Source organism: Notamacropus eugenii, chromosome 3, assembly GCF_028372415.1.
Source record: "Notamacropus eugenii isolate mMacEug1 chromosome 3, mMacEug1.pri_v2, whole genome shotgun sequence".
Lineage (NCBI taxonomy): Eukaryota > Metazoa > Chordata > Mammalia > Diprotodontia > Macropodidae > Notamacropus > Notamacropus eugenii.
Genome location: NC_092874.1, coordinates 431,426,471 through 431,453,973, shown reverse-complemented (window position 1 = coordinate 431,453,973; position 27,503 = coordinate 431,426,471). Strand labels below are relative to the sequence as shown.

Genomic DNA, 27,503 nt, shown 5'->3' with positions numbered 1-27,503 from the left:
AGTTTAGTTATTCAGTATCAATCACTGACTAATTGAGGGAAAATGTAAAATTGATACAAATATGATAAACATGACATTAAGGTAATATACTCAAGGTGGGTCTCTGCTTTCTAGTTCTGTTCAAAATACAAATATTTCTATTTTCCTCCAAAAATATTTCCAACAGAAGTTAAAGCCGTACATATGTGATTTTCCTAATGAAAGAACTTTAATTTTAAAATACCTACCACAAGAATAGCCTATACATACCACCTTTTCATCTATGATAGCAACTCACACTTCTCAACACAGCACTGCTTCTGCCAATAAACTTTACTGGATGTCTTCTTTGCTATATTCTTAAGCAAACTGCACAGGCTAACTAGTTCCTCCCTGGCTCTTGCTTTATCAGACCTGGTATCATGACTAAATCAGTTTCTTCTGATTAAACTTCAGTGAGTTTACCACATACAAGGCACCCCTGAGACTAGAGAAGTGAAAATGCATTTATTAAGTGCTTACTATGTGCCAGGCTGTGCTCAGTGCTTCACAAACGTTATCTCATTTGATGTGGGAGACAAAACAGAGTAGAGTCACGCTAGCCTCTAGAGGGATCCATATACCTTTTCAGTATATTGTCCCTACACCAGTGCATTTTGTCCCTTCCAAACCAAACACTCTGTTAAAAATGTGTCATTTCTCACTACTGTGTATTTATACAGGCCATGGAATTCACCCTCCATATCTCCCTACCAAAATCCTTCTCTTCCTTCAAGATCAATTTCCTGATTTTCCCTGATAAAGTGCTCTCTCTCTCCCCTCAAATCTTTCTCAAGCAGCTGGCCTCACTCTTTCTTCTTCCTCATCACACTCTGCCTCATGTCTCTTCATTATATGCAACTTCACATATGTTACTGCCCTGCCCCATCAGTAGAAGAGAAGCTCTTTGGGAGGAAAGTTGGTGACATTTTTCACCTTTGTATCTTCTGGCACGTTACATACAGCAGGCACTTAATTTTGCAGAAAAAAGTTGCATTAATTGCTAAATCATCTTATAAAATTTTGAATTCCTCTGCTTAATTACCCCCTTTATATTTCAATTCTTTATATGCCTAAGATTCTAATAGTACTTGAAATACTACTTATTCCATTAGTTCACTGAACAAATATTTATTGAATCCCTATAGAAAGTGCATCATGGAAGTATGACCTCAATCAAGGGTGTTGGTGTTTGTATATACACACATACATGTATATATGTTAAGAAATTATTTTATATCAGGTAGATGACAGAAGGATAAAAGCGAGTTATTACCTTATAATCCCAATTGCGCCCAAAACAGCTTTTCCCCAAATGGTCATACTGCCTGTTATTGACCCTAAATACGGTAATAAAAATAGATGATTGAGCTTAATAGATTATTGGGAAAGAAAATTGAAAGAAGGATCTAAGAATCAAAATTTAATTATTTTGTCATTTTCTGCTGAGAAAAACATCACCTGGCTCACAACCAGGTATTTCATCTATCAGCATGTTGTATTTTTGTTTTGTTTTTAAAGCATCTCAGCCTGGGAATTTAGATTTTTGGGAGGTGAGGGGAGCTTGTAAAGTACGTTCCAGGTTTTGAAAATACCTGCAAAACAGATATAACAGTATTAAGAGCCTAAATGAACAATGATTCTTTTTATTACCTGGCATAGATATGTAGGCATAGCTTCCAGGACTGGGGGTTAGGGGGAGATGGAAAAGCCAGATAGAAGTAACTCACCTAATAATCCCCTGAAAAGTTCAGAAGCTCATGAAAGGAAGGTGAAGGCAATTGGGAAATGAAGGGAGTCTTTATAAAATTTTGCCCAAGAGTTCAGAATTTAAACTTGGGCAACTGGTGAAGGGCTGACTGCTTTGTCCCCAGGATAATAACACAGGTCAGGATTTAACAATTCTGACTAACAACTAGGGATGTGAAGAATGTCTGCTGAATTGCAACACAAGTATTTGCTTGAATTGCTGCTTGCAGGGAATGAACTGTAACACATTTTAGCTGCCAACTGCTGCATTTCTGAAATAGGGTATTTCAAGTAAAAGACAGTTGTGGGGGGGGAGTTGCTGACTCTTGAGGCAGACTGGTATTGTTGATTCAAAAAAACCAATAACCTCCCTAAAAAGGTGCTTTGCAGCTCTTTTTTATTCTTAGTATGAAATACTCTGAAATATATGGACAACAGTGCTCCCCCCAAAAGTTATATACTTGGGGTCTATTTCTCAATTATTTTTCAACATTAAAAAAAACCAAACAAATTCAACACACTAGTTCCATGAACCTCTTCTTAACAATTATTTTTATATATGTATCCAGTTATTAAATAAGCTGATTTCTTAATGAAACTATTCCTTATGTTTATATATAGCTCAAAATGCTTTTCAGATAGCTTTCTCCAGACCCTTGGTAAAATGTACTATAATTCTAGTGTCCACCAAGGATTTTCCTTCTAGGTCCACAAGCTGTTAGAATATTTGTTAAATGCACACATGACACCCCCCCCCCTTCTCATTGCCTCAACTCTCTCTCTCTCACTCATATACACACCTCTGAAAATTTCACTATGAGAGAAAGTTACCCCCTCCCCTGATTCGACCCTAGTTTAAGGGAACAAAACAGAAGCTTGCCAGCAGCCTTAAACCTTTGTGTCTGTCAGATGAAAGAACAAAAGGCAGAGCTCCGTCCCCATCATCCCCACACCTCCTCTCCTCTTGCACACACATACCTCTGTATGAACACATACTTTACAGAACTGTTCAGACAAAAAAAGAAAACCTTGCTGCAGTCAGCCAGAGCTTTCCTGGAGCAGAAAATACACACACACACACACACACACACACACATACACACACACATAAGTGCCGGCGCAAAGGACCCACCTTGGAGAGCTGCCTCCTGAGGCTAAAGCGCTGAACCATGATCAGGAACCCCAGGTCGTCACACAAAGCAATCCAGAAGCAGGGAGGGGGAAGGATTTAACCATTTCTTAGGAGAGTCTGAGGTAAAACATCCTGAAGATTGTCAGAGAACAAGTCCAAGGGATTTCCCTGAGAGTCTTGGCAAACTTAGAAGCACTTCATTGTTCTGTCAAGACATACTGCAAAGCCTCTATCCAGTAAGGGAAGGAGGGAGGGAGGAAGGGAGGGGCAGAATCCTGGAGCTGAGCGCCCTGTGCCAAGCTCTCTTAGCATTTCCTGTGAGTCAGCTGTGAGGGGTCCGGCAGATGGACCACCCCTCCCTTCCCTTCCTTGGAGTAATTAGCCAAAGATGCTGCCTTGATGCCACCTGAGCCTGCCTTCAAAGTGGGGCAAGCACAGGGACTGGAAGAGGGTAGGGGTTAGAAAGCATCTGCCTCCCGTGAAGAGGTTAACCGGCAACTGCACAGCTCCTCCTCTTCCTCCTCCCCCAGAGCCTCGACGCCTCCTAGCAGAGTATCAGCTTGAGGAAGCAGCACCCCCTTCCCGCCATCCCTGACAAACCAACTGGGGAAGCATTTGGAATAAAAGGAGATGGTGCTCAAAGGGCCACTGACAGTGCATGTGCTCTGCTCAAAGGAAGAAATGTTCCCAGCTGGGCTGAGCAGCCTGAAGGCTTTGTCTGACCCAAGTGACCACATCTGTCCCCTTCCTCACAGGCACTTCAGGAATGAGCTGTCAGGTGCTCAGAGATATACTGTGTCGGTGATTTCAACTTGCAGTAAGTTCTCCAATCTAAGCTGCCTCCAGAGACATTTGTTGGGTTCTTTGGAACAGCTCAGTAATTTTTTTTAAAGCACTATGGAGTGAATATGATTAAGACAGATAAAAAAATCACAAGCAGATGGACACTACCAAAGACTAGCAAAATACAGTGTTATTGTGCTTTCTTTCTCTCCATCTCTCTAGATCCACATGCTTTTGGACAACATCACTGAAGGAAGGAGAGGATGTGTTCTCTTATGACCCCCTCACCTAACTGCTCTGTGGCTCCTTCCACAGCACAAACACAACCAAACAGGTAACACACACTCACAGGCAGGGCAAGGAATTGCCTTTGGTTGCCTTTTCCTGACCAATGAACCTAATGCCACTTGACTGCCTGACTCCTGACAAGTCAAGTCACCTAATCACTCTAAACCCTGACTTTTTTTTCTCTTGTTTGAAATGGAGCTAAAAATACTCCCATGACACAGACAGAAGGCTCTATTCAGTGACCCTCAGGTTATTACTGACAGTTAAGCAAGGCATTAAAAATGAGAATAGAACAGAACAACATCATGAGCAGAGGCCAGGACTGGAAGCCCAAAGATCTGGGTCCAGTCTATGCCTCTGACCCACATTAGCCGTGACCAACATCTCAGTGCCCCAGGTGATTAACAAAAAGTTCAAGAGCCACTGAGAAGCTATACATAGACAGGGGCACTGATGGAAGGAGTTTCCACACAAGGAGTTGCCTACGCCAATGAAATCACAGCTCTAGGCCCCTGGGTCCAGTGAGGCTCCAATGATATCACCTATACCTAGCACTCTGTGACTATCAAAGTGCCATATAAATAGGAGCTATTCTCATCCCTTCCTTATCCAATCCATCTTACACATGGTTACACAACTGATGATCCCAAAGCACAGGTCCAACCACGGTACTGTCCTACTTATGAAGCTCAGTGGCTCCCGGTGGCTCTGGTTCCAGCCCTCCTTTGCAGACTGATGACTCTGCTTCACTTGTTCTGTGATCCAGTCAAACTGACTACAACTCCCTACTCTACACTTTCGTCTAGACTGTTCCTCAAGACCAGAATGTGCTTTTCTCTCACCTCTACCTTTTACAATCTTAGCTCCCTCCACTGCTGCTTCCAAGAGAAAAGCCAGACTGATCCCCTGCATCCCTTTTATGTACATCTTGTTTCTGCAAGTAGAATTTAAATTTTGTGAGGGCAAGGATTCCTTTATCTTTGTATCTCTAGTCCCAAGCACATTGTCCATAGTACATTTATTGTCATTCAGTTGTTTCAGTCATGTTCAACTCTTTGTGGTCCCATGTGAGGTTTTCTTGGCAGATGGTTTGCCATTTCCTTCTCCGGCTCATTTTACAGATGAGGAAGCTGAGGTAAAAAGGGTGAAGTGACTTGCCCAGGGTCACACAGATGATAAGTGTCTGAGGACTTGAACTCAGGAAGAGAAGTCTTCCTGATTCCAAGCCCAGCACTCTATCCACTGTGCTAACTAGAGGTCCTTCTACAATACGTGATGGGCACTTAATAAAAGCTTATTGAATGTATCAATGAGCACTGCCACTAATTTTCTCCAGTCTCTTCATCACTCAGCCTAAGAACAGAGTAGAGGCTTAAATAATGAATTGTTTAATGGATGACTGAGAGATGAATGAGTATAATGTGGGATGTTTTTCTTCTCAGTTCTCAACATCTTGTATCATAAACTTATTTTCTATTGAGGCAGTCTCCTAATTTAAAAAAAAAAAAAAGAAGTCAGGGTTCAATTTAAGTTGTCGAGATGTATTACCCTAAATTATCTCCAAATATCTCCAAGAATTTTATAAAATTCTTACAGCAAAAGCAATTTAAAAATATGTTCAATGTATAACTCTCGTAGGAAGAAAGAAGATGCTAAAAATTCAAGTAAATAACAATTAAAACAATATTCTGATTTTAGATTACACACATTAGCTTATAATTTTTGTCCATACTGAATAAAACACAAAGAAAAGAAGTTAAAGTACAAAAATAATGCCAGTCATATATTCACAGATAGATATTCACACCATTTAGTCCAGGGTTTTCCAACTTAAGATACAGAAATTTATTTTTAAAAATGATACAAGGAATATTTAGTAAATAACATTATCTTCTTGAAATATTGTAGAAACATAACCAATTTCTAAATCAAAAAAGTTAGAAAATATTGGGTGTAAATTAATCTCTTTCTGTGTATGTGGATGGCAAATGCTAGAATTTACTTCCTTTCACAATGAATAAGGGGTACTTGAGAAGGTTTAGACATGAGGTAGAAAGGACCAATAAAGGATGGGACACTGTTATCTAAGCCTCTCATTTTACATGAAGAAATTGAAGACCAAAGAGGTGACTCAATCAACAAGCATTTATTAAACACTTATTATGTATCAGACACTATGAAGTGACTTGTTCACTATCACACAGGTATTAAGTAGAGAGTCAGAATTCAAATCCAGGTCCTCTTATTGAAAACCCAGCACTTTTTCCGCTGCATCAAGGAAAAATAAGAACTTTGCATCAAATATCACTGTTAAAGTATGATAGTAAAGACATATAAGGACTTGGAGAATTCAGAAGAAGGTTCCACTTTACACTCATTCATGTCTAGATCATCCACTAATCAAAATATAATAGATTAAGCAGTAAAAGGCTACAAACAAGTTTTCAGAAGAGGAATTCTAAGGTATAAACAATGATTTGTAAACATGTTACAAATCACAGACTGGAGGCAGAATGAAAATTAAAACCCCTTAGCTCATTTCACAAAATGAAAATTGGCAAATACAACAAAACAATGAGGAAAAAGTAAGTTGATAGAGAAACTGAGTAAATACAAGACCACTAAAACATATTGGCAAAGCTATAATTGGTCCAACTGTTCTGCATACCAATTTGGAATTAATCAAGAAAAATCAACTAAATTCTTTATTTCTCTTGACCTAGCAATCTCATTACTGCACATATATATCCAAGGAAGTCAAAGATAGTAACAAAAGTCCAATATACATGAAAATATTCATTGAAGCACTTTTTATGGTAGAAAAAGGAAGGAAGGAAGGAAGGAAGGAAGGAAGGAAGGAAGGAAGGAAGGAAGGAAGGAAGGAAGGAAAAGAAACCTAGCCAGTAAACTCCAAGTTAACTGGGCAGCTTCTGGCCATCAAAATTTATCTTCTTGTGAAGAGGAGAAGGAAGGGGAGAGAGAGAGGTTGAGACAGAGGATGAGTTGAGTTACCCAGCTAGCTGGGTCCTCATTCAGGCAGCACAGTCTACTCATAGTTTGTGTTCAGGCTTCGTTTTTGAAGAGGACCATGCCATCAGAGAAATGATGACATGACTTGCACTTGAATTTGTTTTGAGTGAGGGAAGGCTGTGCAGGTCACCAGTCTCACTTCTCCTCCACAGTCATCTGAGTCCAGAAACAACATCCCTGGGGCTTCCTGCCTCTCCCATCTTGATTGATTGATTGATTCTTTTCTATTTAAAAGGGCCATCCTCTGACTACTTTTTAAAGAGGCCTATTCACTGTATGGGTATTATCTCACTTTAAGTGAGTACCTGAAAAGGTCTTAGCCTAAAAGGCCAAGGTCTCCCACTGCATCCTGGGCCATCTCCAGTCATCCTGATGAATATCTGGTCACTGGATCCAGACGGCTCAGGAGGACAAGTGAGGCTGGTGAGCTGCACAGCCCTCCCTCACTCAAAACTAAGACAAGTGCAAGTCACATCATCATTTCTCTGATGTCAAGTCCTCTTTGAAAATGAAGGTAGTAAAGAAATGGAAACAACTGTAGGTGTCCATCAACAGAGGATACAGATCAACAAATTATGATACATGAATGTAATGAAATAATGTGCTCTATGAGAAATTCAGAAAAAGATGAGATGTGGATGAACGGATGCAAATCCATGTAAATGTAAATGTTATTAAAATGAAGTAAATGAACAACTGAAAAACCAATAAGGGTCCCCTCAAAACAACGAAGAAGCATAAGGCTCTGAGAAGCAGGAGAATACTGAGGCAACATGTAGTATACATGTTACACAGGGCTGCTAGTTGGGTTGTGTCTGCGTAACTATTTTTCTTTGTTTATAAAAGAAGGTTCCATTCAGATGAGGATAAGAGAGGAAGGGAAGAATCCATAAATGACAGGTATTTTAGGTATTCATGAAACTTTAAATTAAAAAAAAATACATCAAAGGAGCAAAGCTAGATAATCTTTAGAACAATAATTACAGTTGAAGTTTCAATTCCTTATAATCCAGGAGTTTATACTAGTCAATCAAAACTATAGTCAAGTAGAAAGAGTTGAGAGGTTTCTGTTCTATTTTTGACATGTAAATGAAGTGTCCCAGTGCCTCAATTTCTTCCTCTGTACTAGGTAGTCTGGTCCTTTTGTTGTTCCACAAATGGAGAATTCCATATCCTATATCCCCTGTACAGAGAGCCTCCTATGCCTGGAAAGCAGACCCTTCTTCAACTTCACCTCTAGAATCTTTAGCTCTCCTCTAAGTTCAGTTCAAAAGGGTTACCTCCACACATGACCTTTCCCAATTATCTCCTTATTTTACCACCTCCACAAACTGCTGGTCATCTTTCCATAAGAAATTCTTTTGTGCTTACTATATTGTCCCATGTATTGTGTTTTACACACACACACACAGACACACACACTCATGTTTCTCTGAAAAACAATAAAAGTTCTTTGAGGGCAGAAATTGTTTAAATTTTGTCTTTGTGTTACTAGTACCTGGCATAGTAGGTGCTTTATAGATGTTTACTGAATGACTGACTGATGTAGAATTGCTCCCTAACTCTTTTCATAGGAATGTTGCAAAATTAATGACATATCCAAGACAAATTTAGTTCCTTGTTTTAAAAAAAGCACATTAAAAAAATCAGATGTTAATAATTTTTAAAAAGAAAACAAGAAAGTGGGGCTATCATTATCAGAAATTCACTATATTCAAAACTGGCTAACAAAAGAGATAGAGAAGAAAATTAATGATTTTTCATTTAAGTTATTGTATTTTTGTTTGAGCCTGTTCATTTTTATTAAATAAAATTGCAATCTTATCTGACTAGTCGGAATATCATAATTTAGTAAATTATCCGAAAGCTTAGTTGCAATAAAATTCCAGTCTAATGGCCCCAAAATTGAAGCTGAAAAGGGTCCTGGTTAAACTTTAATAGCATTAAAAGATTTAAAACTATAAGAAGTAATTCATATGGGGGAGACACATGACTTTATATGAATGCTCAAGATCAAAATAAGCATTAGACAAGGTAGAAATAATCTAGAAAGGTACTAGCTCTGCAACTACTTTTATATTATTACTGACCACAAGTAAACAATGCTATTTTCTGTAATCTGTAACTATATTACATCTTTTCCTATTAGACTCTATATGGAATTTAGAGAAAACTGTATTAATACCACCTCTTTGGGTTTTAGGTTTCAGTAGGGAACTACAAAAAAGAAAATGAACCACAATCATTTTAAGAAAATGCAAGGTCCTTTAAATTTCCTGGATGAAATTTTCATATGTAGCAGGAAACCAGATCACTTCAGAATTTTCCAGGGAGAAGATTCCCCTGCCATCTAACTAAGCCATATTTCAAATGCAGTCCTAGAGATGAGGAACACCGATACCCATTAGTAATGACCAACAGTCTATTCAGACCAACAAAGTATCAGTTATAAATACTAAACTACACATTTGCTCAAGATCAGGCAGAACCCACAGGAATTTTTCTATCTGAAGCAAGTTCCTCTAGACAGCTGTTAAACAACACACTTTATTTAGATTTATGTCTAGATAAACAAGCAATGCCTAATTTTAGACTCATCAAATTTAAAAATAGAACAGAAGGGTTCTGCAATTGTAACTAAATCTACATAGATTATAGTGTTTTCAATACTAAACTGAACCTCTGACCCAATTAGGGCCACAATTCCAAAGATGACATACTATTTGTTTCACCTGATATTTTAATTTATGTAGGGTAACACTATTTAGTAGCAGCAGTGGCAGAGGCTGCTTCCAGAGCTCTGGGCCCAAAGATGGTGGGGGACTGAGTGGCTGATACAAAATCCCTGAAGGAGGATCCCACCCCCACCCCCACTCCCACCAGAAGCAGAATCCTACCTTGACCAAGAGTTAGAAAGTCAAGTGTTTGCCTAGGAATATAACTAAACATTGTAAAAGAACTGAGACTGTAGAATCTTACCTTAGTGACAAAGAAAACCAAAATGTACAAACGGAAGAAGACAATAAAGTCAAAGCTCCTACATCAAAAGATTCCAAGAAAAATATGAATTGGTCTCAGACCATGGAAGAGTTCAAAAAGGATTTTGAAAATCAAGTAACAAAAGTAGAGCAAAAATTGGGAAGAGAGATGAGAGTGATGCAAGAAAATCATGAAAAATGAGTCATTTGCTTGCTAAAGGAGACCAAAAAATTACTAAAGAAAATAACATCTTAAAAATAGATGAACCTAAATGGCAAAAGAGGTCCAAAAAGCCAATGTGGAGAAGAATGCCTTAAAAAGCAGAACTGGCTAAATGGAAAAGGAGGTCCAAAAGTTCACCGAAAAAAATGATTCCTTCAAAATTAAATGGAGCAAATGGAAGCTAATGACTCTATGAGAATTTGAGAAATTATAAAACATAATCAAAAGAATGAAAATATAGAAAACAATGTGAACTATCTAATCAGAAAAAAAAAATTCACCTGGAATATAGATCCAGGAAAGAGAATTTCAAAAATTATTGGACTACTTGAAAGCCATGATCAAAAAAAGAGCCTAGACATCATCTTTCAAGAATTTATGAAGGAAAACTGCCCTCATATTCTAGAACCAGAGGGGAAAATAAAAATTGAAAGGATCCACCAATCACCTCCTGAAAGAGATCTCAAAAGGAAAACTCCTAGGAATATTGTAGCCAAATTCCAGAGTTCCCAGGTCAAAGAGAAAATATTGCAAGCAGTCAGAAAGAAACAATTCAAGTACTGTGCAAACGTAATCAGGTTAACACAAGATTTAGCAACTTCTACATTAAGAAAACGGAGGGCTTGGAATATGATATTCTGGAGGTCAAAGGAGCTAGGATTAAAACCAATAATCACCTATTCAGCAAAACTGAGTATAATACTTCAGGGAGGAAATGGATATTCAATGAAAGAGAGGACTTTCAAGCATTCTTGATGAAGAGACCAGAGGTGAATAGAAAAATCTAACTTTCAAATACAAGACACAAGAGAAGCAGGAAAAGGTAAAAAGGAAAGAGAAATCATAAAGGATTTATTAAAGTTGAACAGTTTACACTCCTATGTGGAAAGATGATATTTGTAACTCATGAGACCTTTCTCAGTTATTAGGGTAGCTGGAGAGAAGACAGACAGAGAGTCAGAGGACACAAGGTGAGTTGAATATGAAGGAATTACATCTAAAAAATAAAATTTAGGGGCTAGAGAAGAATGTACTGGGAGAAGGAGGGAGAAGTAGAATGGGGTAAATTATCTCTCATAAAAGAGGCAAGAAAAGCTTTTAAGAAGCTTTTAGAGGAGGTGAGAGGGAATGAGTGAACTTTACTCTTGTGAGATTTGGCTTAAGGAGGGAATAGCATACACACTCAATTGGGTATGGAAATCTATCTTATTCTACAGAACAGTAGGGAGGAAGGGGATAAGAGAGGGGGAAATGATAGAAGGAAGCGTAGATTGGGGAGAGGCATAATCAGAAGCAAACACTTTTGAGTTCAGACAGGGTCAAAGGAAAGAAAAGAATAAAAGGGGAGCAGGATAAGATGGAGAGAAATATAGTTAGTTTTTCACAACATGACTATTATGGAAGTGTTTTGCATAACTACACATGTATAGCCTATATTGAATTGCTTGCTTTCTCAACGAGGGTGGGTAGGGAGGGAAGAAGGGAGAGAATTTGCAACTCAAAGTTTTAAAAATGAATGTTAAAAATTGTTTTTACATGCTACTGAGAAATAAGACATATAGGGTTTAGAAATCTATCTTGCCCTACAGGAAAACAGAAGTGAAGGGGATAAAATGGGGGGGGGGGGGGGGTTTGAAGAGAAGGGTGATAGAAGGGAAGGAAGACTAGGAGAAGGGATATCAGAATGCATACCATTCGGGGGCGGGGGGAAGGGGAGAGATAGGGAGAAAATTTGGAACTCAAAATCTTGTGAAGTGAATGTTGAAAACTAAAAATAATTAATAAATTTAGAATAAAGGACTTCTTACGGTTCCTTCCAACTGTAAGATTTATGGTAGGGAGTTACACATAATATGCTTTATCGATAGTTTTTCCACAATTTTTGAAGAGTATATCCTATACCTTCCCTATCCTCACCAACAAACAACATAAAATATTTTCTTTTTCTTTTCTTTCTTTTTATTTTTTTTATTATTTTTTAATGTTTAACAATCACTGCCATACAATTGAGATTTTATCCCCCCCACACCTACCCCCCACTACCCCCCCTCCCTCCCCACAACTGCACACAATTCTGTATAGGTTCTACATATACTTTCCTATTGAGTATATTTTCACTATAGTCATGCTATGTAGTCAGACTAAAATAAATGAAAGAAATCATATAACAAATCAAAACATGATACACAAAAACATACACATACATAAACATGATCTGCTACATTTTGCGAATGACTTCCATATTTCTTTCTCTGAGTGTGGAAGGCATTTTGCCTTGAGAACCACCATTGGGATTTTTTTTTTTTTTAAGAAGTTCTTGCGTTATTACGAAATTCCAAGTCTACCAGAAAAAACTCTCACACACTGTGGTCGTTGCTGTGCACAAAGTTCTCCTGGTTCTGCTCCTTTCACTCAGCATCAGATCATATAAGTCCTTCCAGGCCTCTCTGAAGTCTTCTTGTTCTTCATTTCTTATGGCACAATAGTACTCCATTACATTCATATACCATAATTTATTCAGCCATTCCCCAATTGATGGACATCCCCTTGACTTCCAGTTTTTGGCAACTACAAAAAGTGCTGCTATAAATATTTTTGTACATGTGGGACCCTTTTCCATTTTTATGAACTCTTGGGGATACAGTCCTAGTAGCGATATTGCTGGGTCAAAGGGTATGCACATTTTTGTAGCCCTTTGGGCATAGTTCCAAATTGCTCTCCAGAATGGTTGGATGCGCTCGCAGCTCCACCAACAATGAATTAGTGTTCCAACTCTCCCACATCCTCTCCAGCATTTATCATTGTCTTGTTCTGTCATGTTTGCCAATCTTATAGGTGTGATGTGGTACCTCAGAGTTGTTTTGATTTGCATCTCTCTAATCAATAGTGATTTAGAGCATTTTTTCATATGATTATAGATATCTTTAATTTCTTCCTCTGAAAATTGCCTGTTCATATCCTTTGACCATTTATCAATTGGGGAATGACTTGTATGATTATACATTTGACTCAGTTCTCTATATATTCTAGAAATGAGGCCTTTATCCCCGAGCTTAGCTGTAAAAATTCTTTCCCAATTTACTACATCCCTCCGGATTTTGGTTGCACTGGGTTTGGTTGTGCAAAAACTTCTCAGTTTAATGTAATCAAAGTTATCCATTTTGCATTTCATAATGCTTTCTATCTCTCCTTTAGTAAAAAATTCTTCCCTTCTCCATAGATCTGATAAATACACTATTCCTTGCTTCTCCAGTTTATTCATGGTATCAATCTTTATACCTAAATCATGTACCCATTTGGACTTTATTCTTGTGTACGGTGTCAGGTATGGGTCTATGCCTAATTTCCGCCACACTGTTATCCAGTTTTCCCAGCAATTTTTGTCAAACAGTGAGTTCTTATCCCAGAAGCTGGGGTCCTTGGGTTTATCAAACAGAAGGTTGCTACATTCCTTGCCTACTGCATCTTGAGTGCCAAGTCTATTCCACTTGTCTACCTCTCTGTTTCTTAGCCAATACCAAGTGGTTTTGATAATTGCTGCTTTATAGTACAGTTTGAGGTCTGGTAGCACTAGGCCACCTTCCCAAGCATTTCTTTTCATTAGTCCCTTTGATATTCTGGACCTTTTGTTTTTCCAAATGAATTTTGATATTATTTTATCCAGCTCTAGAAAATAATTGTCTGATAGTTTAATTGGTATGGCACTAAATAAGTAAATTAATTTAGGTAGAATTGTCATTTTTATTATATTAGCACGGCCTACCCATGAGCAACTAATGTTTTTCCACTTACTTAAATCTGACTTTATTTGTGCAAAAAGTGTCTTGTAATTGTGTTCATATAATCCCTGGGTTTGTTTTGGCAGGTAAACTCCTAAGTATTTTATACTGTCTACCCTAGCTTTAAATGGGATTTCTCTTTCTATCTCTTGCTGTTGGACTTTGTTGCGAATATATAGGAATGCAGAAGATTTGTGTGGGTTTATTTTGTAACCTGCGACTTTGCCAAAGTTGTTTATTATTTCAAGTAATTTTTTACTTGAATCTCTGGGATTCTCTAAGTAGATCATCATATCATCTGCAAAGAGTGATAACTTAGTTAACATAAAATATTTTCAAAAGAAGAATTGTAAACTATGAATAATAATATCAAAGACTTTTAAGTGAAGTCTTACTTTATGTCCATTTAATTGGCAAAGATGGCAAAAGATAGTTGACACTGGCATTGCTATGATGATATAATAACATCAGATTAACATACACTACTAGTGGAGCTGTGAATTGCTCCAAACATTATGGAAAACAATTTTAAATTATTTGAGGAAATTCATTAAAGCACTCATACCCTTTAACCCAGAGGTTACACTACTGGCCAAAGAGATCAGAGACAAAAAGAAAAAATGTAGTATATAAGTGTAATGAAATCACTGTAAGAAATATGAGTACTAAAGGGAATTTCAGAGAATCATGAGAAGACTCATAAGAACTGATACAGAGTAAATGGGGGAAAATCTATATGGAAATAATGTGAATAAAAAAAAACCACTAAAAGAAAGACCTATGAAAGGTAATTTTAACTGCCACCCTTAGTACAAGACAACAGAAGAAACATACCTTCTTCTCTCAAATCTAAGTATGGAATGTTATATACACTGTCTGATAAGGTCTGAGTTGGTTGGTTTCTTACCTATTTTTCTTTGTTTCAAAGGAGAGTTCAAAGGAGGAGGGGAAAAAGAAGTAGGAGGGGAAAAGATCTGTAAATGACTGATGTAAAAATAAAAGGCACATACAAACTGCCTCCATTTCTTTACCTAATTTTTTTTAAACAAGAAATAGGGGGCAGCTAGGTTTTGCAGTGGATAGAACACCAAAGAGTCCAGAGTCAGGAGGATCTGAGTTCAAATGTGACCTTAGACACTTATTAGCTGTGTGACCAAGTCTATCAACCCTGCTGCTCCCAAAACAAAGAAACAAACGAACAAGGAGTGGTTCTCTAGATAGAAGAGGGGGAGAGAGGTCTTCAAAAATGAAAATATCACTAAAAATCATATGTAAAGCAACAAAAGGCATTAATAAGTAATAATTAAAATAATAGATAAATAGATCATAGAGTAACAGATTAAAATAAAAATAATTTTTAAGAGTTCAGAGTCACTTATCAAAATCAAGATTTAGTTACAACACACTCAGTAAGCACTTGGCTCTCATCTCTACACTCCCAACGCTAAGGAAAAAAAGTTAAATTATTTCTACATCTAAACCATTAGATGAAAATAAATTACTTATGAAAGCTACATTTAAGAAACATGAACTTAATAAGTGTCAGAAGAATTTGATACATGAAATAGCATCCAATCATAGATTATTTATCTGTTACACTTTGATCTGTTACATCAAAGAGTAATGAGAAGAGAAATAAAGAGTAAACAAATAAAGAGTAAATAAAGAAATAAAGAGAAATGAGTGAGGTTATATTAATTATGACCACTAAGCGGAAGGTTGTAAAATCATACTGGTTCAAATGAATGCCACTCCAAATATATGATGCACCCCTAGAATGAACTCACCTTAAAGGTAAGGCCAGGACAGTGTAGGATAAGACAAGAGTATCCATGAACCCTATTTGTGGGGAAAGTACAAAGCTACATTTGGACCAAGTGATATGGGAAGACAACTAAAAAAAGTGATTTTGCTTCAGGAATGGGAAGAAATGAATGGATTTTATTATTTAGCCTTCCCTACCTTGACAGCAGAGGCTTCAACTATTTCAAGTGATTCAGAGTTTACTGAAAAAGGATTTTAAAAAGTTAGTGGAAATGAGATCTCTAATACCCAACTAATACCCAACATTTGGACAAAGGTTCAATTTAAGAAGGCAGTATGATATTAAAGCTTCTAATAGTTTTATTTAAAACAATTTTACTTAAGTTAGATAAAAAGAACATCTTGACTCTGCAAATTTTGAGATGCTGGGAGAGACTAGGAAATTTTCGTCCCAGACAATGTTTAGGAATACAGGCACAGTCCTTCCTAAGAGCAAATAATGTACCAGATGATATTCATTGTTTAATTTTCTTCCAGTTCTGTGATTAAAGATATGTACATGTACCTCATAGTACATTTTTCTCACAAACTCATTTGTTTCTATAGCTTTTTCCAAGTCTAATATCATAACTCATTGTTCTACTACAGGAATGATCCACAGCCTCTAATTGTGATTACAAAAACAGAACCAGGACAAGAACTATGCAGCCTTTAAAGGAAAGAGGTACAATGGAATGATGTCACACAAGGAAAGAGGTATAAATCTGTAAGTAGAAAGAAATAAGAGGAAGATGTACAGGTCAAAACACATATCTAAAATATCAGATCTTGGTCTGCATTCTACAAAAACAATGGTTTTCAATATTTTCTCTACTAGTTATTTGAGAGAATTCTACCAATCAGTAAATAAAACTTTTGTCAAACATTAAGATACCATTATTTTGTCAAGTAAAGAAATTCTAGGTATGTAATACTTTGAACTACTAATCTAACAGTGGCAAAATTTAAGTGATTTATTCTAGCATAGCTTCTATTAATAACAGCAAAGGAACACAATGCTCCAAACGTCCAACACACATGGAGTTATTTATTCTATGCAAAATTTCATAAACCTTTGCATATAGTAAATGACAAAAAATTCTTGTATAGAGCTATTAACAAAGCTAAAAAGAGATACATGTACTTCAAGTCCAATAGCTGAAATTGAAGGGCACTGAAACAGAGATTTCATTGGAGATCTAAATTGATTTTTAAACCTTTAATCACATTCCTTTACAACCAATAAAGAACAGAAGCAGTCAGTCCATCAATATATGTTCAAGAAAGACCACCATTTACTTTAATGCTTTCTGGTCAAATGCCTAAGAAAAGAAAGTAGTAATCACACATTTACTTAGGTTCAAATTTTATCAAATGGCAAGCTCAAGGCAACTCACTTGAGCTGCTCATATAACAGTGGTTTCCAAACTAAGTAATGGACAGCTCCATTTTACAGAAAAACAAACAAACGAAATAAAAAAAATACTTTCAGGTTCCCCACCACACTTTTCACTAAACAATCTACGTAAAAATTTTCTTACATTTTATCCTATTCAAATAAAATCAATAATTTATTAATTTTTAAAATTCAAAAAGGTTACAACACATAACTTGGATAACTGTTAACATAATTCTTTAAATTTGTATCTATAACTTACCAAAATTAACAAAAAGAGTATGATTAAACTGAGAAGTGAAGTGGGCTTGTTTCATTGTAAAGGTTCTCCAAAGCCTCTCTAATGATATTACTATTTATGTATTCTTCAACCATTAGTGGAAATCAATATTTTGTCTAACAACTACAGCAGAAAACCCATTTCACACAAATATTAAAGCGTGTCACTCTGATAAGCTGGAGAATTCTTTGTTCACCTGTAGGCCAAACAGGATATTTTCAGGTTCAATTCTGACTTCATATACTACCACAAGGTAAGTTTATTATTAACTCTTCTGTTAAGATGGAAGAGAGTTAAGGCTAAATATATTATATCTACTCAAGGCAAATGGAATTCTATTAATTCATGCTTTAAAAATGAAATAAGAATTATTTCTATAGCTGGTAACGTAATTAATAAACTAGTCTTTCTCCTCTTTCATTTGCTAAATAGGTGTTTCTGAAATAAATCTATCAGAGTTTTGTAAATTTATTCTCCGAAGTTCTAATTCTTTTCATAAAGGCAATCACTTTATCTTCCTGAATCAGAGTGCAAATTTAATAAGGAACTTGTTCAGTAATAGGCTTTATAAAATATCCACAAAGACCCTAGTTTCAGTAGGAATTTTTTTAGCCAGGTATATTGCTTTAATCACTAAGAAAAAAACATGGCCATTTCTTCTTTCAGCTTTAGAGAGCCAGGAGACAAGAGCTGCCAGAGAACCAGTACACAAGTCTGAAAGCCCTGTCTTTAACATAAACTGTCCACATGATCCTGGGCAAAGCTACTGACCTTCTCAGTATCATAGGCAAGTCAATTTATAATCTCTAAGACTATCAATTTCAGAGTCATTTCTGATTCTTCACTTACAAACCAGGAATTACTTGCATCAAAGAACTTAAAGACATGGTGCAAAGTGGGGAAAATAAGCAATTTCTTCCTTTAGCTCAAAAATCATTGAAAAACACTGGCTCAAGAAATCCTACATATTTCACAATTAGATGCTTCTGCTCTGTACCTATATGGTAAAGAATTCTGCAAAAAAAAAACCCTTCACTTAGTCAATTAAAAAAATTAATTCTTATAACAATTTAGAAAACTGATACAATGGAAGGTCTGCGAAGCATGCAACACTTCAATATTGTACAAGGGTGCACACTGTTAACTCATGGTTGTATACCTGTATTTTACCTTGATAGGAACTAAGTTTCATCAGGGCAAAGTTTGATAAAACTCTCTCACTTTATACAAGTTTCAATTTTAAAAGACCATCAATATATTAGACATTTCACCATTTGCTTGCCATCAAAAGATTTTGAAAGTAACAAATCTTTTCTAACACTGCACAATTACAGCTCTATAATAAATATATAATATATTTAATAAATATAATAAATATAGCTCTATTATAGCTCTAGAGCTGGAAGTGACCTAAGAGGCTGCCTACTCCAGAGGTGTCAAATTCATAGCCTACTGGCAGCTGAGAAAACTCCCAAATAAAACTAACTCCCAGTGCTGCTGGAACCAGATTAAAATGTAACTGGGAAATTTTTGTTTAACAAAGCAAATACTGTATTTCACTGCATAATTATTACCACTGCATAATTGTCACACCCACTTTTTTTTTCAGTCCAAAAACTGGTTTATGACCTTTCATTGTGTAATCATTATATGGTATAATTCTGTTCATCACACTGCTTTAAAGGTAAACAGGGCAGCAATGTATTCACCAGAAGCATATGGATACACATTTATTTCTCCCACAGTGAGCCATGAGATTTGAATTCTCAGTGTAAGCACACTGTCAGTATATTTCCAAAAGCTGACTTGCACAGTTTGTTTTGAGTACTGCAGTACTATTGGTATTGTCACTCAACCCAATGAAGAGCCAGAGTGGCAAGGGGAGTGGGAGGGTTAGCTTGAAGCTGCTGTCAGCAAGTCACGTGAGAGGGATAAGACTTACATCTCCCAATTTTAATACATATTCTGTGAGTATTCCCTCCATCCCAATCTTGCAACAAAGACTGTTTGGTAATAAATGATTTTTAAGTAATACAGGCACAATCTTTTAAAGCTTCACATAATGGCCATACCCCCTTTTTTGGAAAAAATTTGTCATGAAATCTGTGATAATTATGTAGTGAGATATGGCAAAAATATAATATAACATAATGTTAATTTGCAGCTCTTAAGTCACTATGCACACAGTAGGAGGGACTGGGTTGTATTTGTCTACTCAATAAATTAATTTAGTTCAAACCCTTCATTTTACAGAAAAGGAGGTGAGGGGATTTGAACCTGGGATCCAGAGCCAGGGCTACCTTCCTTTCAACAATATCTATGAAACAGTATCTATGAAATCAAATGAGTTTGCAGCTTCATCCACTTGCAATACAAAATAGAAAGTTCTGGCTTCTCAGTGAACTGAGACACAGTTAATTCTCCTTCCTACTTCATTATTTAAGTAACTATTCAAAGCTGCTTTGCAAAAGGTTTGCCAAGCATAATTTCAACCATATCAATAGCTTGAGGTAGTGACAATATTTCTCCTGCTGAATGAAGCTTTTCACATCTATCAATTCTCTTAATGACTTTATACAATGCAATTATGTCACAGACATGGTATTTTTGTTTAAAGTTTGAGTTTTGCCTGTTAAAAACATCCCTCTGATGATTTTCTCTGGAAAAATTCTGTCTTGACCACATATCTGCAGGTGCCCTTTCAGTTTATTTTGCTGCATACTGTCAGTAGCAAAAAATATCCACACAAAACAAAATAGTTTTTCCTCTCAATAAGCAGCAGTACTTGTGAATCACAATGACAAATATAACAGGCAATATTATCTGGATTAAGACATTTTACTTTGTGTTTTTGTGTTCTAGGTACTTAAGCTTATATTTGTTTCAATTGCTAGACTGTATTTTCTCTTCAAACTAATTTGAATTTGATTTTTCTATCACAAAGGGATATATTTCTTAATTTTTTAAAATGAGAAACAAGAATTTAATGCAACTGAATTTAAATTTTTTGTTGAAAATTTGAAATTATCTATAATTATTTTCAAGTTATTTCAATTTCAGTTGCAAGTGTTTCATATTACATTTACCAAATAGAACTGCATTAAGAAATAAAACAAAAGAAGTATAACTTTTGACTTCCACACAAAGATTATTTAAATCTATGTACTCAATGTTTAACTGCTGCATATAACACACAGCTCAAACTTTTGGGCACACAATATTACATAATCAGTGTGCACACAAATAGTCTGGAAAACCATGAAAGCAAAATTAGCCAGAGAAAGTCAGTACTTGAGTGCTTACCCTTTTTACAATCATTTTGTAAACTATTTCTCTGCACTAAGTAGTGAACTAAGTACATACGTACTTACATATATATGTATCCAGATAACACAAGTAATACTTTAGGTAAGTTTACTTTACAAAAAGTTCAGTAAAGTTTCATCTCTGGAGAAAATTTAGCTTTTTTTGGTTGAGTGCAGCATGCCTAGATCAACCAGCAATAAACTTTAATGGCCTAGTTATAAGTTTCTTGAAATGGGCTATATAATGGATTGACAAAGGTGGAGTATTGTAAACGAGACTGCTAATGCCACTTTAAGGTGGTTCTCTCTTTTCTCCTGCTCAGACCATGTAATTCCTTTTTCCTTCTCTATGACGCATATGAGCAAGAACCCTTGTAGAATTTGCCTCTATAATGTGTTAGGGATCCCTAAATACTTGGGCCTCTTCATGTTAAGGCTATATGAGATATTTGGGAGCAGGCAAAGAGCTTAGGAGAAGCTTGTTTTTGATGCAATCCAGCTTGTGTGACAGTAAGCAAAAAAAGACTTGGCTCTAAATTAGTTATTCTGAGCACAGACTTAACAAGTAGTGGGATGCGAAAAGGCTACCAGACTCTAGGAAGAAACTACACCTACAAGTTTCCAACACATATTCTTTGTAGGGACTGACTTGAAGAGTAAGCATGCAAAAGCATTTTTTCCTAGCTTCATATTTTTAAGTGCTAGTAAAAAGGGCCCATCTGTTAACTGATGCTTACTTGTTGATATGTTAAACAACCCAGCAAGCACTTAGCCAGCACATCCTCAGTCTGAACTACGTAGAGAAAAATATAATATTGTATTTTCGATCTTATAATTGTGTTATTTGATTTAGTAAAAGCAGCTATCAATAATGTTAATTCAAAGAATAGATGTGGTTTCATTTTTCCTTAGGCATTAGCCCTCCTTTCACCAACCTGCTCACAACCAGTCTATGACTGTAAATAAGTCCTAGAGAATTTTTGTCAAGGGTCTCACAACTATTAAGTGTCAGAGGTGGAAAATAAACTCATTTCTCTGGCTCTAAGCTCAGCAGTTTATCCAGTTCCATATTCTATAAAATGCTACCTTTTCTATGCAAGAACACAGAGAAAAAGTTTTTCATAACTAATGGGTCACAGGTATGAAGCAGTTTCTTAAGAACTTTAGAATAAGGTGGCTTAGAATCCACTCAGTTTAAATAAGGATCACAGAAGACACTCAGGATAGTGAGGCATCAGAACACCCTTCTCTCTCTCCCATGCTCCCTCTTGCCTTATCCCTTTTAGGCTATTCTTGGCTGATCTTCAGGTCTCCCCAGAGTGGGCTGGTCTACTTCTGGGACACCACTTCTTTTTTTCTTCAACTCCTCTCATAGCTAAGGTCACTCAGAATCCTAGTTGCTTCACTGCTCACGTAGCTTAGATGATATAGGAGTCAATGCAATTCTATCTGCCAACCTTCCACTGCCTCCTAAAATCATCCAGGCTTTATCATTTGTCTTCCATATTCTTAGCACCATCATCTGATTGAGCAATTTAACCTAAGGACCCCTGGGTCATGCCATCCACACCTCTGCTGAACCCTTAAGGCTTCCAGGACTCCACATCCTCCCTAGAAGTCAATTTTCTTTTATGTGGTATCTCCTGCAACTGGAATATGAACTTCCTAAGAACAGAACTGTCTGTTTTTTTCTACTTCCAGAACTTATCACAGTGCCTGGCATTTAGTGATCTCGCTAAGTCACCTTTGATTCTTCCCAGTTGCTACTGGAAGCCATGAGTCATTCTTGTGAGTATACTTGCAGGTTTAAGGGATAAGCAAGGGAAGATTTTTTTATAAAAAGAAAAACTAAGAGATGGTAATAAGGAATGTGTTTTGTTATGAAATGAGGGCAATCAAGAACCTGCCCATTAGTCAAACCATGAGTTGGCTCTGATAGTATGTATCCCAGATCTGCCTAAATGCTGTCTGTAAAGTCTAGAGATAAAGTACACACTTGCAAAAACTAGTGGGAAATAATAAAAAGCAGAGTGTGTTTCCAATAAGGGAAGGTTCACAAATGACCTGGCCCATCTTGGTGCATATTTTAGGTGCATTTTTGTTTTCTAAAAAAAAAAAACAAAATACTTCTTAAATGAAACAGGCTACCTCAGGAGCTAGAGTTTTCCTCCCCACAGAAAGTACCTGAGTGGAATGTGGATGCCTACCTGTCCAGGATGCTATATAAGTGGTTCCTGTACCAGGATGTAGGAGCCGAACATGACATCCAAGGTCTTTTCTCTCTGCAAAGTTGATGGTTCCTGGTTCTAGCCCTGCCAGTGTGATCTCAACAAGCCACCCCTCCCCTTGGGGGTCTCCATTTCTTGATTTGTAGAATGAAGGCAATGAATCAGAGATCTAATTTCCCTTTTCTGCTGAACAGTTTAGTCACTTCTGGTTCTAACAATCTATGGGTCCGTTATTCTGAGACAGCTATAATATTAGGCTTTACTCCATCTAAACAAGAAAAGTTGACAGAAAGATTTGCCTTATGATAGTATGTTGAAACAATCATTTGAACCTGAAAAATCTTTTCTGCATACCAGGGAATATGGAGTTCTCTGGCTTATCAAAGAAATAATATAAATCTTATTATCACTCATAACATCTTAATTGTATGAAATGAAGTTTTTCTGTTGTAACTGTTACAGAGAAAAAAATACCTATCTCAATTAGAGATTGAAAAAATTTATAAATAGCAATATTAATGACATTTTAAAAAACTATTCACTGAAAACAAATCAATTCATAGGAATACTATTAAGAATATATTGATAAACATAGTGGATATCATATTTGTTTATCATATATTTAAGATTTATTGTCACAAATAGTATAATAAATTCTAAATTGAATGTGAATTATAAACTAAGAAAATTATGTAGTAATCTGAGTAGACTCTTATGAAACGTGCAGTGGGAGGGTCCTTATACTTTTTCTTTATTTTTATTGTTTTATTTTGCTTGTGTTTTCTTTGCAACGCGGCTAATATGGAAATATGTTTGGTCTGACCTCACATACAGAATCAACAACAAATTGTTTGCCTTCTCAAGCAGAGAGGGACAGAATCTGAAACTCAAAAAAATTTTTAAACAACTTCACATTTTTTACATGTGAATAGGAAATGAAATAAATAAAATAAGTTTTTACAAATTTTACAAATTAAAAATGGGGCAGGGGGAGAGTATCTCTGTATGAAGCTTTGAAATCACTGGTATGTCACAAAAAATTTTATGGCTATTTAATTTACAACTCTTTGTACTTCCTTTCTTATGTTATTTATAGCCCAGCAAGAGACCTAATACTCCATCCCCAAAGGAAGCATAATAGTCAGAAAAATGTGTTTTTAAAATGTTGCTCAGCTAAGGTATATATAATGCTTTTCTATCAATCAGAGTGCCTGTCTCTGTTCTCTATAGATTTGAACAGAAGGGAGAAGTTCTTACAATGTAGAAGTTCTGATAAAGAAGATGGACAACTCTCCAATTCTTTCTGAGTCAAGTCCTAGTAACAAGGCTTCATTTTTAGTTTTAAACACAAATCCTGTGGGGGGCCAAAACATGTCATGTTCAAATACAAGTTTATTTTAATATGCTAATACCAGAATTAAAAAAAACTACCAGAGGGAACAGAGCATCAACTAGATCCCTCCACCAAATTAATGCTATTTAACTTAGATTTACAATTACTTAAGAGTTTCTACCTCTGTGAATGTTGCATGAAGGGTAGAAGACACTATAGGTACATAGTACATATTAAACAAGCATCATCATCAATGTTTCATTAACAACATGAACATTTGGTATACAGTCTATTAATAGCACTTGGTAACCTTTTAAAAATGTCACAATTCTAAATGGAGATATTTATTTTAACAAAAGGGTTCAGTCAGCAGCATAGAAACATTTTCCATCCCTCTAGATAAACACTTCAAGGACACAAATTATCTAGGAAGCTGCATATCTCTGTGTGTGTGCACGTGTACATATATGCGTGTGTGTGTATACATATATATATGTATACAGACACATATAAATGTGTACGTATGTGGGTTTTAATTACCTAAAATGATATGAATTTAACTGGAGGGAAAATTTTCCTATGTCTTAGGTTTACAAATAAAATCCTGGAGTCAGGAAGATGAGTCTTCCTGAGTTCAAATCTGACCTCAAACACTCATTAGCCGTGTGATCCTAGGCAAGTCATTTAACACTGTCTCTTGTTTCCTCATCTATAAAATGAGCTGGAGAAGGAAATGACAAACCACTCTATTATCTTTGCCAAGAAAATCCTAAATGCAATCAAGAAGAGTTGAACATGACTGAAACAACAAATAAAACACTTTTACTATTAATCTATTTATCTCTAAGGCCTAGTTTGGACACTGTAGACATAGAACTTAAGATGTGCACAGGATTTTTATCTGACAAAACTAATTCCTTTCATATGAAAACACAGCATTATCTTTGAAATTCACTTCTTATTTAGGTTAAAATATTTCAACTGTTGTCCCAGGAAGCAGTTACATGAAATGTTTTCAGATCTTATTGTAGGATTATTAATATTCTAAGACAAAGGAAGGAGATGAATGAGGTACAAGAAAGCTGCCCTGTGTTCATTAAGGACAGTACTTTTAAATTCAAGTGGCCCTCCCTGGGAAAAGAAGGAAAAAGGAAATACACTTAGAAGCAAATGTGACAGACATAAAAGGCTGAAACAAAAAAAAAAATTAAATCCAAAAGGTCAATTTTGAAGTCACCTTGCCCATTTCATTTCTGTCACATATTCTGTCATTTCAGTCAATTATTCACTAACATCACTCCTACTATCAAAGATGCTTTCTTCTTAACTTTCCATTTGGGAGCAAAGAACATAGTGTATATGTCAATACTATCTTAATACACACACATGCACATACTTTATCAAACAACTGTTCCAACTATTCTGGAGAACAATTTGGAACTATACCCAAAGGGCTATCAAATTGTGCATACCTTCTGACTCAGCAATAGGTTTGTATCCCAGCAACCAAAGAAAAAGGGAAAGAATGTATATTACAAAAAATGTTTATAGCAGCTCTCCTTGTGATGGCAAAGAACTGAGAACTGAGAGGATACCTAAGAGCTGGGGAATAACTGAACAAGTTATGATACATGATTGTGACAGAATACTATTTTGCTTTAAAAAATGATGAGGGGATAGGTTTAGAGAAACTTGAGAAGACTTGTATGAACTGATGCAAAATGAAGCGAGAAAAAACAAGAGAACATGGTACACAGTAATAGCTGTGACATAACAATGATCAACTGTGAAAGACTTGGTTACTCTGATCACTACAGTGACTCCTGACCGTTCTAAAGGACGAGAGAGGATGGATGAACTTTGAGTACAAACTGAAACATGTTTTTACTTTATTTTATTGCCTTTTTTTGGAGGGGCAGGCAACATGGCTAATACTCAAAAATGTTTTGTGTGACTGCACACATATGGTGGGTACCATATTGTTTGCCTTCTCAATGAGGGGGGAGGGGCCAAAAGGAAGGACAAAATTTGGAACTAAAAAAAGAATGTTAAAATAAACAGAAATTGATTTTAAAAATTGTTTAAAAGAAAGAAACCATCATAGTTCATCTAGTATGACTCGTACACCAGTAGGAAACTCATCTTAAGAAATCAACAACTAGCTCTCCACAGGTGGGTTGAGGAGAAGCTTCTTGAGAACAGAAGCTGCTTCAGTTTTGTCTTTGTGCCTGACACCTGGTGTGTTCTTGTCAAATGGATCAATGCTTTCTCCGAACCTTCAATGATACCCTCAGGGGACCAGTTATCTCTGCCTCTTCTGTATTCTGCCTCTCTTATGAAACTCATCTCATGTTATAATTAATTCTATACACATCTTCCCTATGACACGGAAGTACCTTAAGGCTTGGACCTGTGTTTTATTTCCTTGTAATATTCAAAAATACAGTACCTTTAATGTAATACATGCTCAAAAAATATTTGAGCAATGAATAAATAAACCCTTTGCTTCTTTTCCCAGGAAGAAAGGTCACATGTTACCAAAATGAGGAACTGCGTAGTATGAGAGGGAGGGCAACTATTGCCTATATCCTCTAAAATGTCAACATCTGATGAAAAAAATGACAAAATGTAGCTTCTTAAATTGAAAAGTTTAAGCTTAAGAGTGAAAACAATATTTAAAATGTCATTTATCAGACCAAATTAACGTTCTGGTTGATAGCTAAGATACGTTTGGAATTGGAAGGGATCTCACTGATTATGTCGAAAGCCCTCATTGTACAAATGGGGAAATGGGCCATCCAAGTGGCAAACCCAAGATGTAAACCCAGTCCCACAACGTCAGCTCTCATGTCTTTCCTGTGTGGCCCACTGCACTCTAGACACTAAGAGTCTTTTCACAGCCTCAGTCACCTCACTGAGTAAACAGCATTCCAACAATGCCATTTACTTGAACTCTAACAATGATCTTATTAAACATCAAGTATATGTTATTGTCAGTCATAGACTCAAAGATATAATGCTCACTAACATAAAGGAAATTAATTTTAAATGAGAGTTTCTCTTTGCTTTCTTGTATACCTCCCTGAATCTCCATTTTTTATTTTCCAAAGAGAAATATAATGCTTATGACCCTAGAGAGTAAAAGAACTATGTCTGTTTCCCCCAGTGGCTTAAGATT

General features: G+C 36.2%; 1 protein-coding gene across 5 annotated transcripts in view; it reads right to left on the bottom strand.

Annotated features, from left to right (window-relative positions):
- The window catches only part of TMCC1 (transmembrane and coiled-coil domain family 1), a 282,501-nt gene that overhangs the window by 138,881 nt on the left and 116,117 nt on the right, over window positions 1-27,503 (bottom strand). The window contains exon 2 of one of the 5 annotated variants that reach the window (XM_072598405.1): window positions 2,900-5,459. The exons of 3 other annotated variants lie outside the window; for them this stretch is intronic. In XM_072598405.1, the coding sequence (XP_072454506.1) occupies window positions 2,900-2,938 (39 nt within the window). In that variant the 5' untranslated portion in view covers window positions 2,939-5,459. Of the gene's footprint in view, window positions 1-2,899; window positions 11,763-27,503 lie in introns of those variants that run through there. One more of the 5 variants, XM_072598404.1, reaches the window with a different exon arrangement.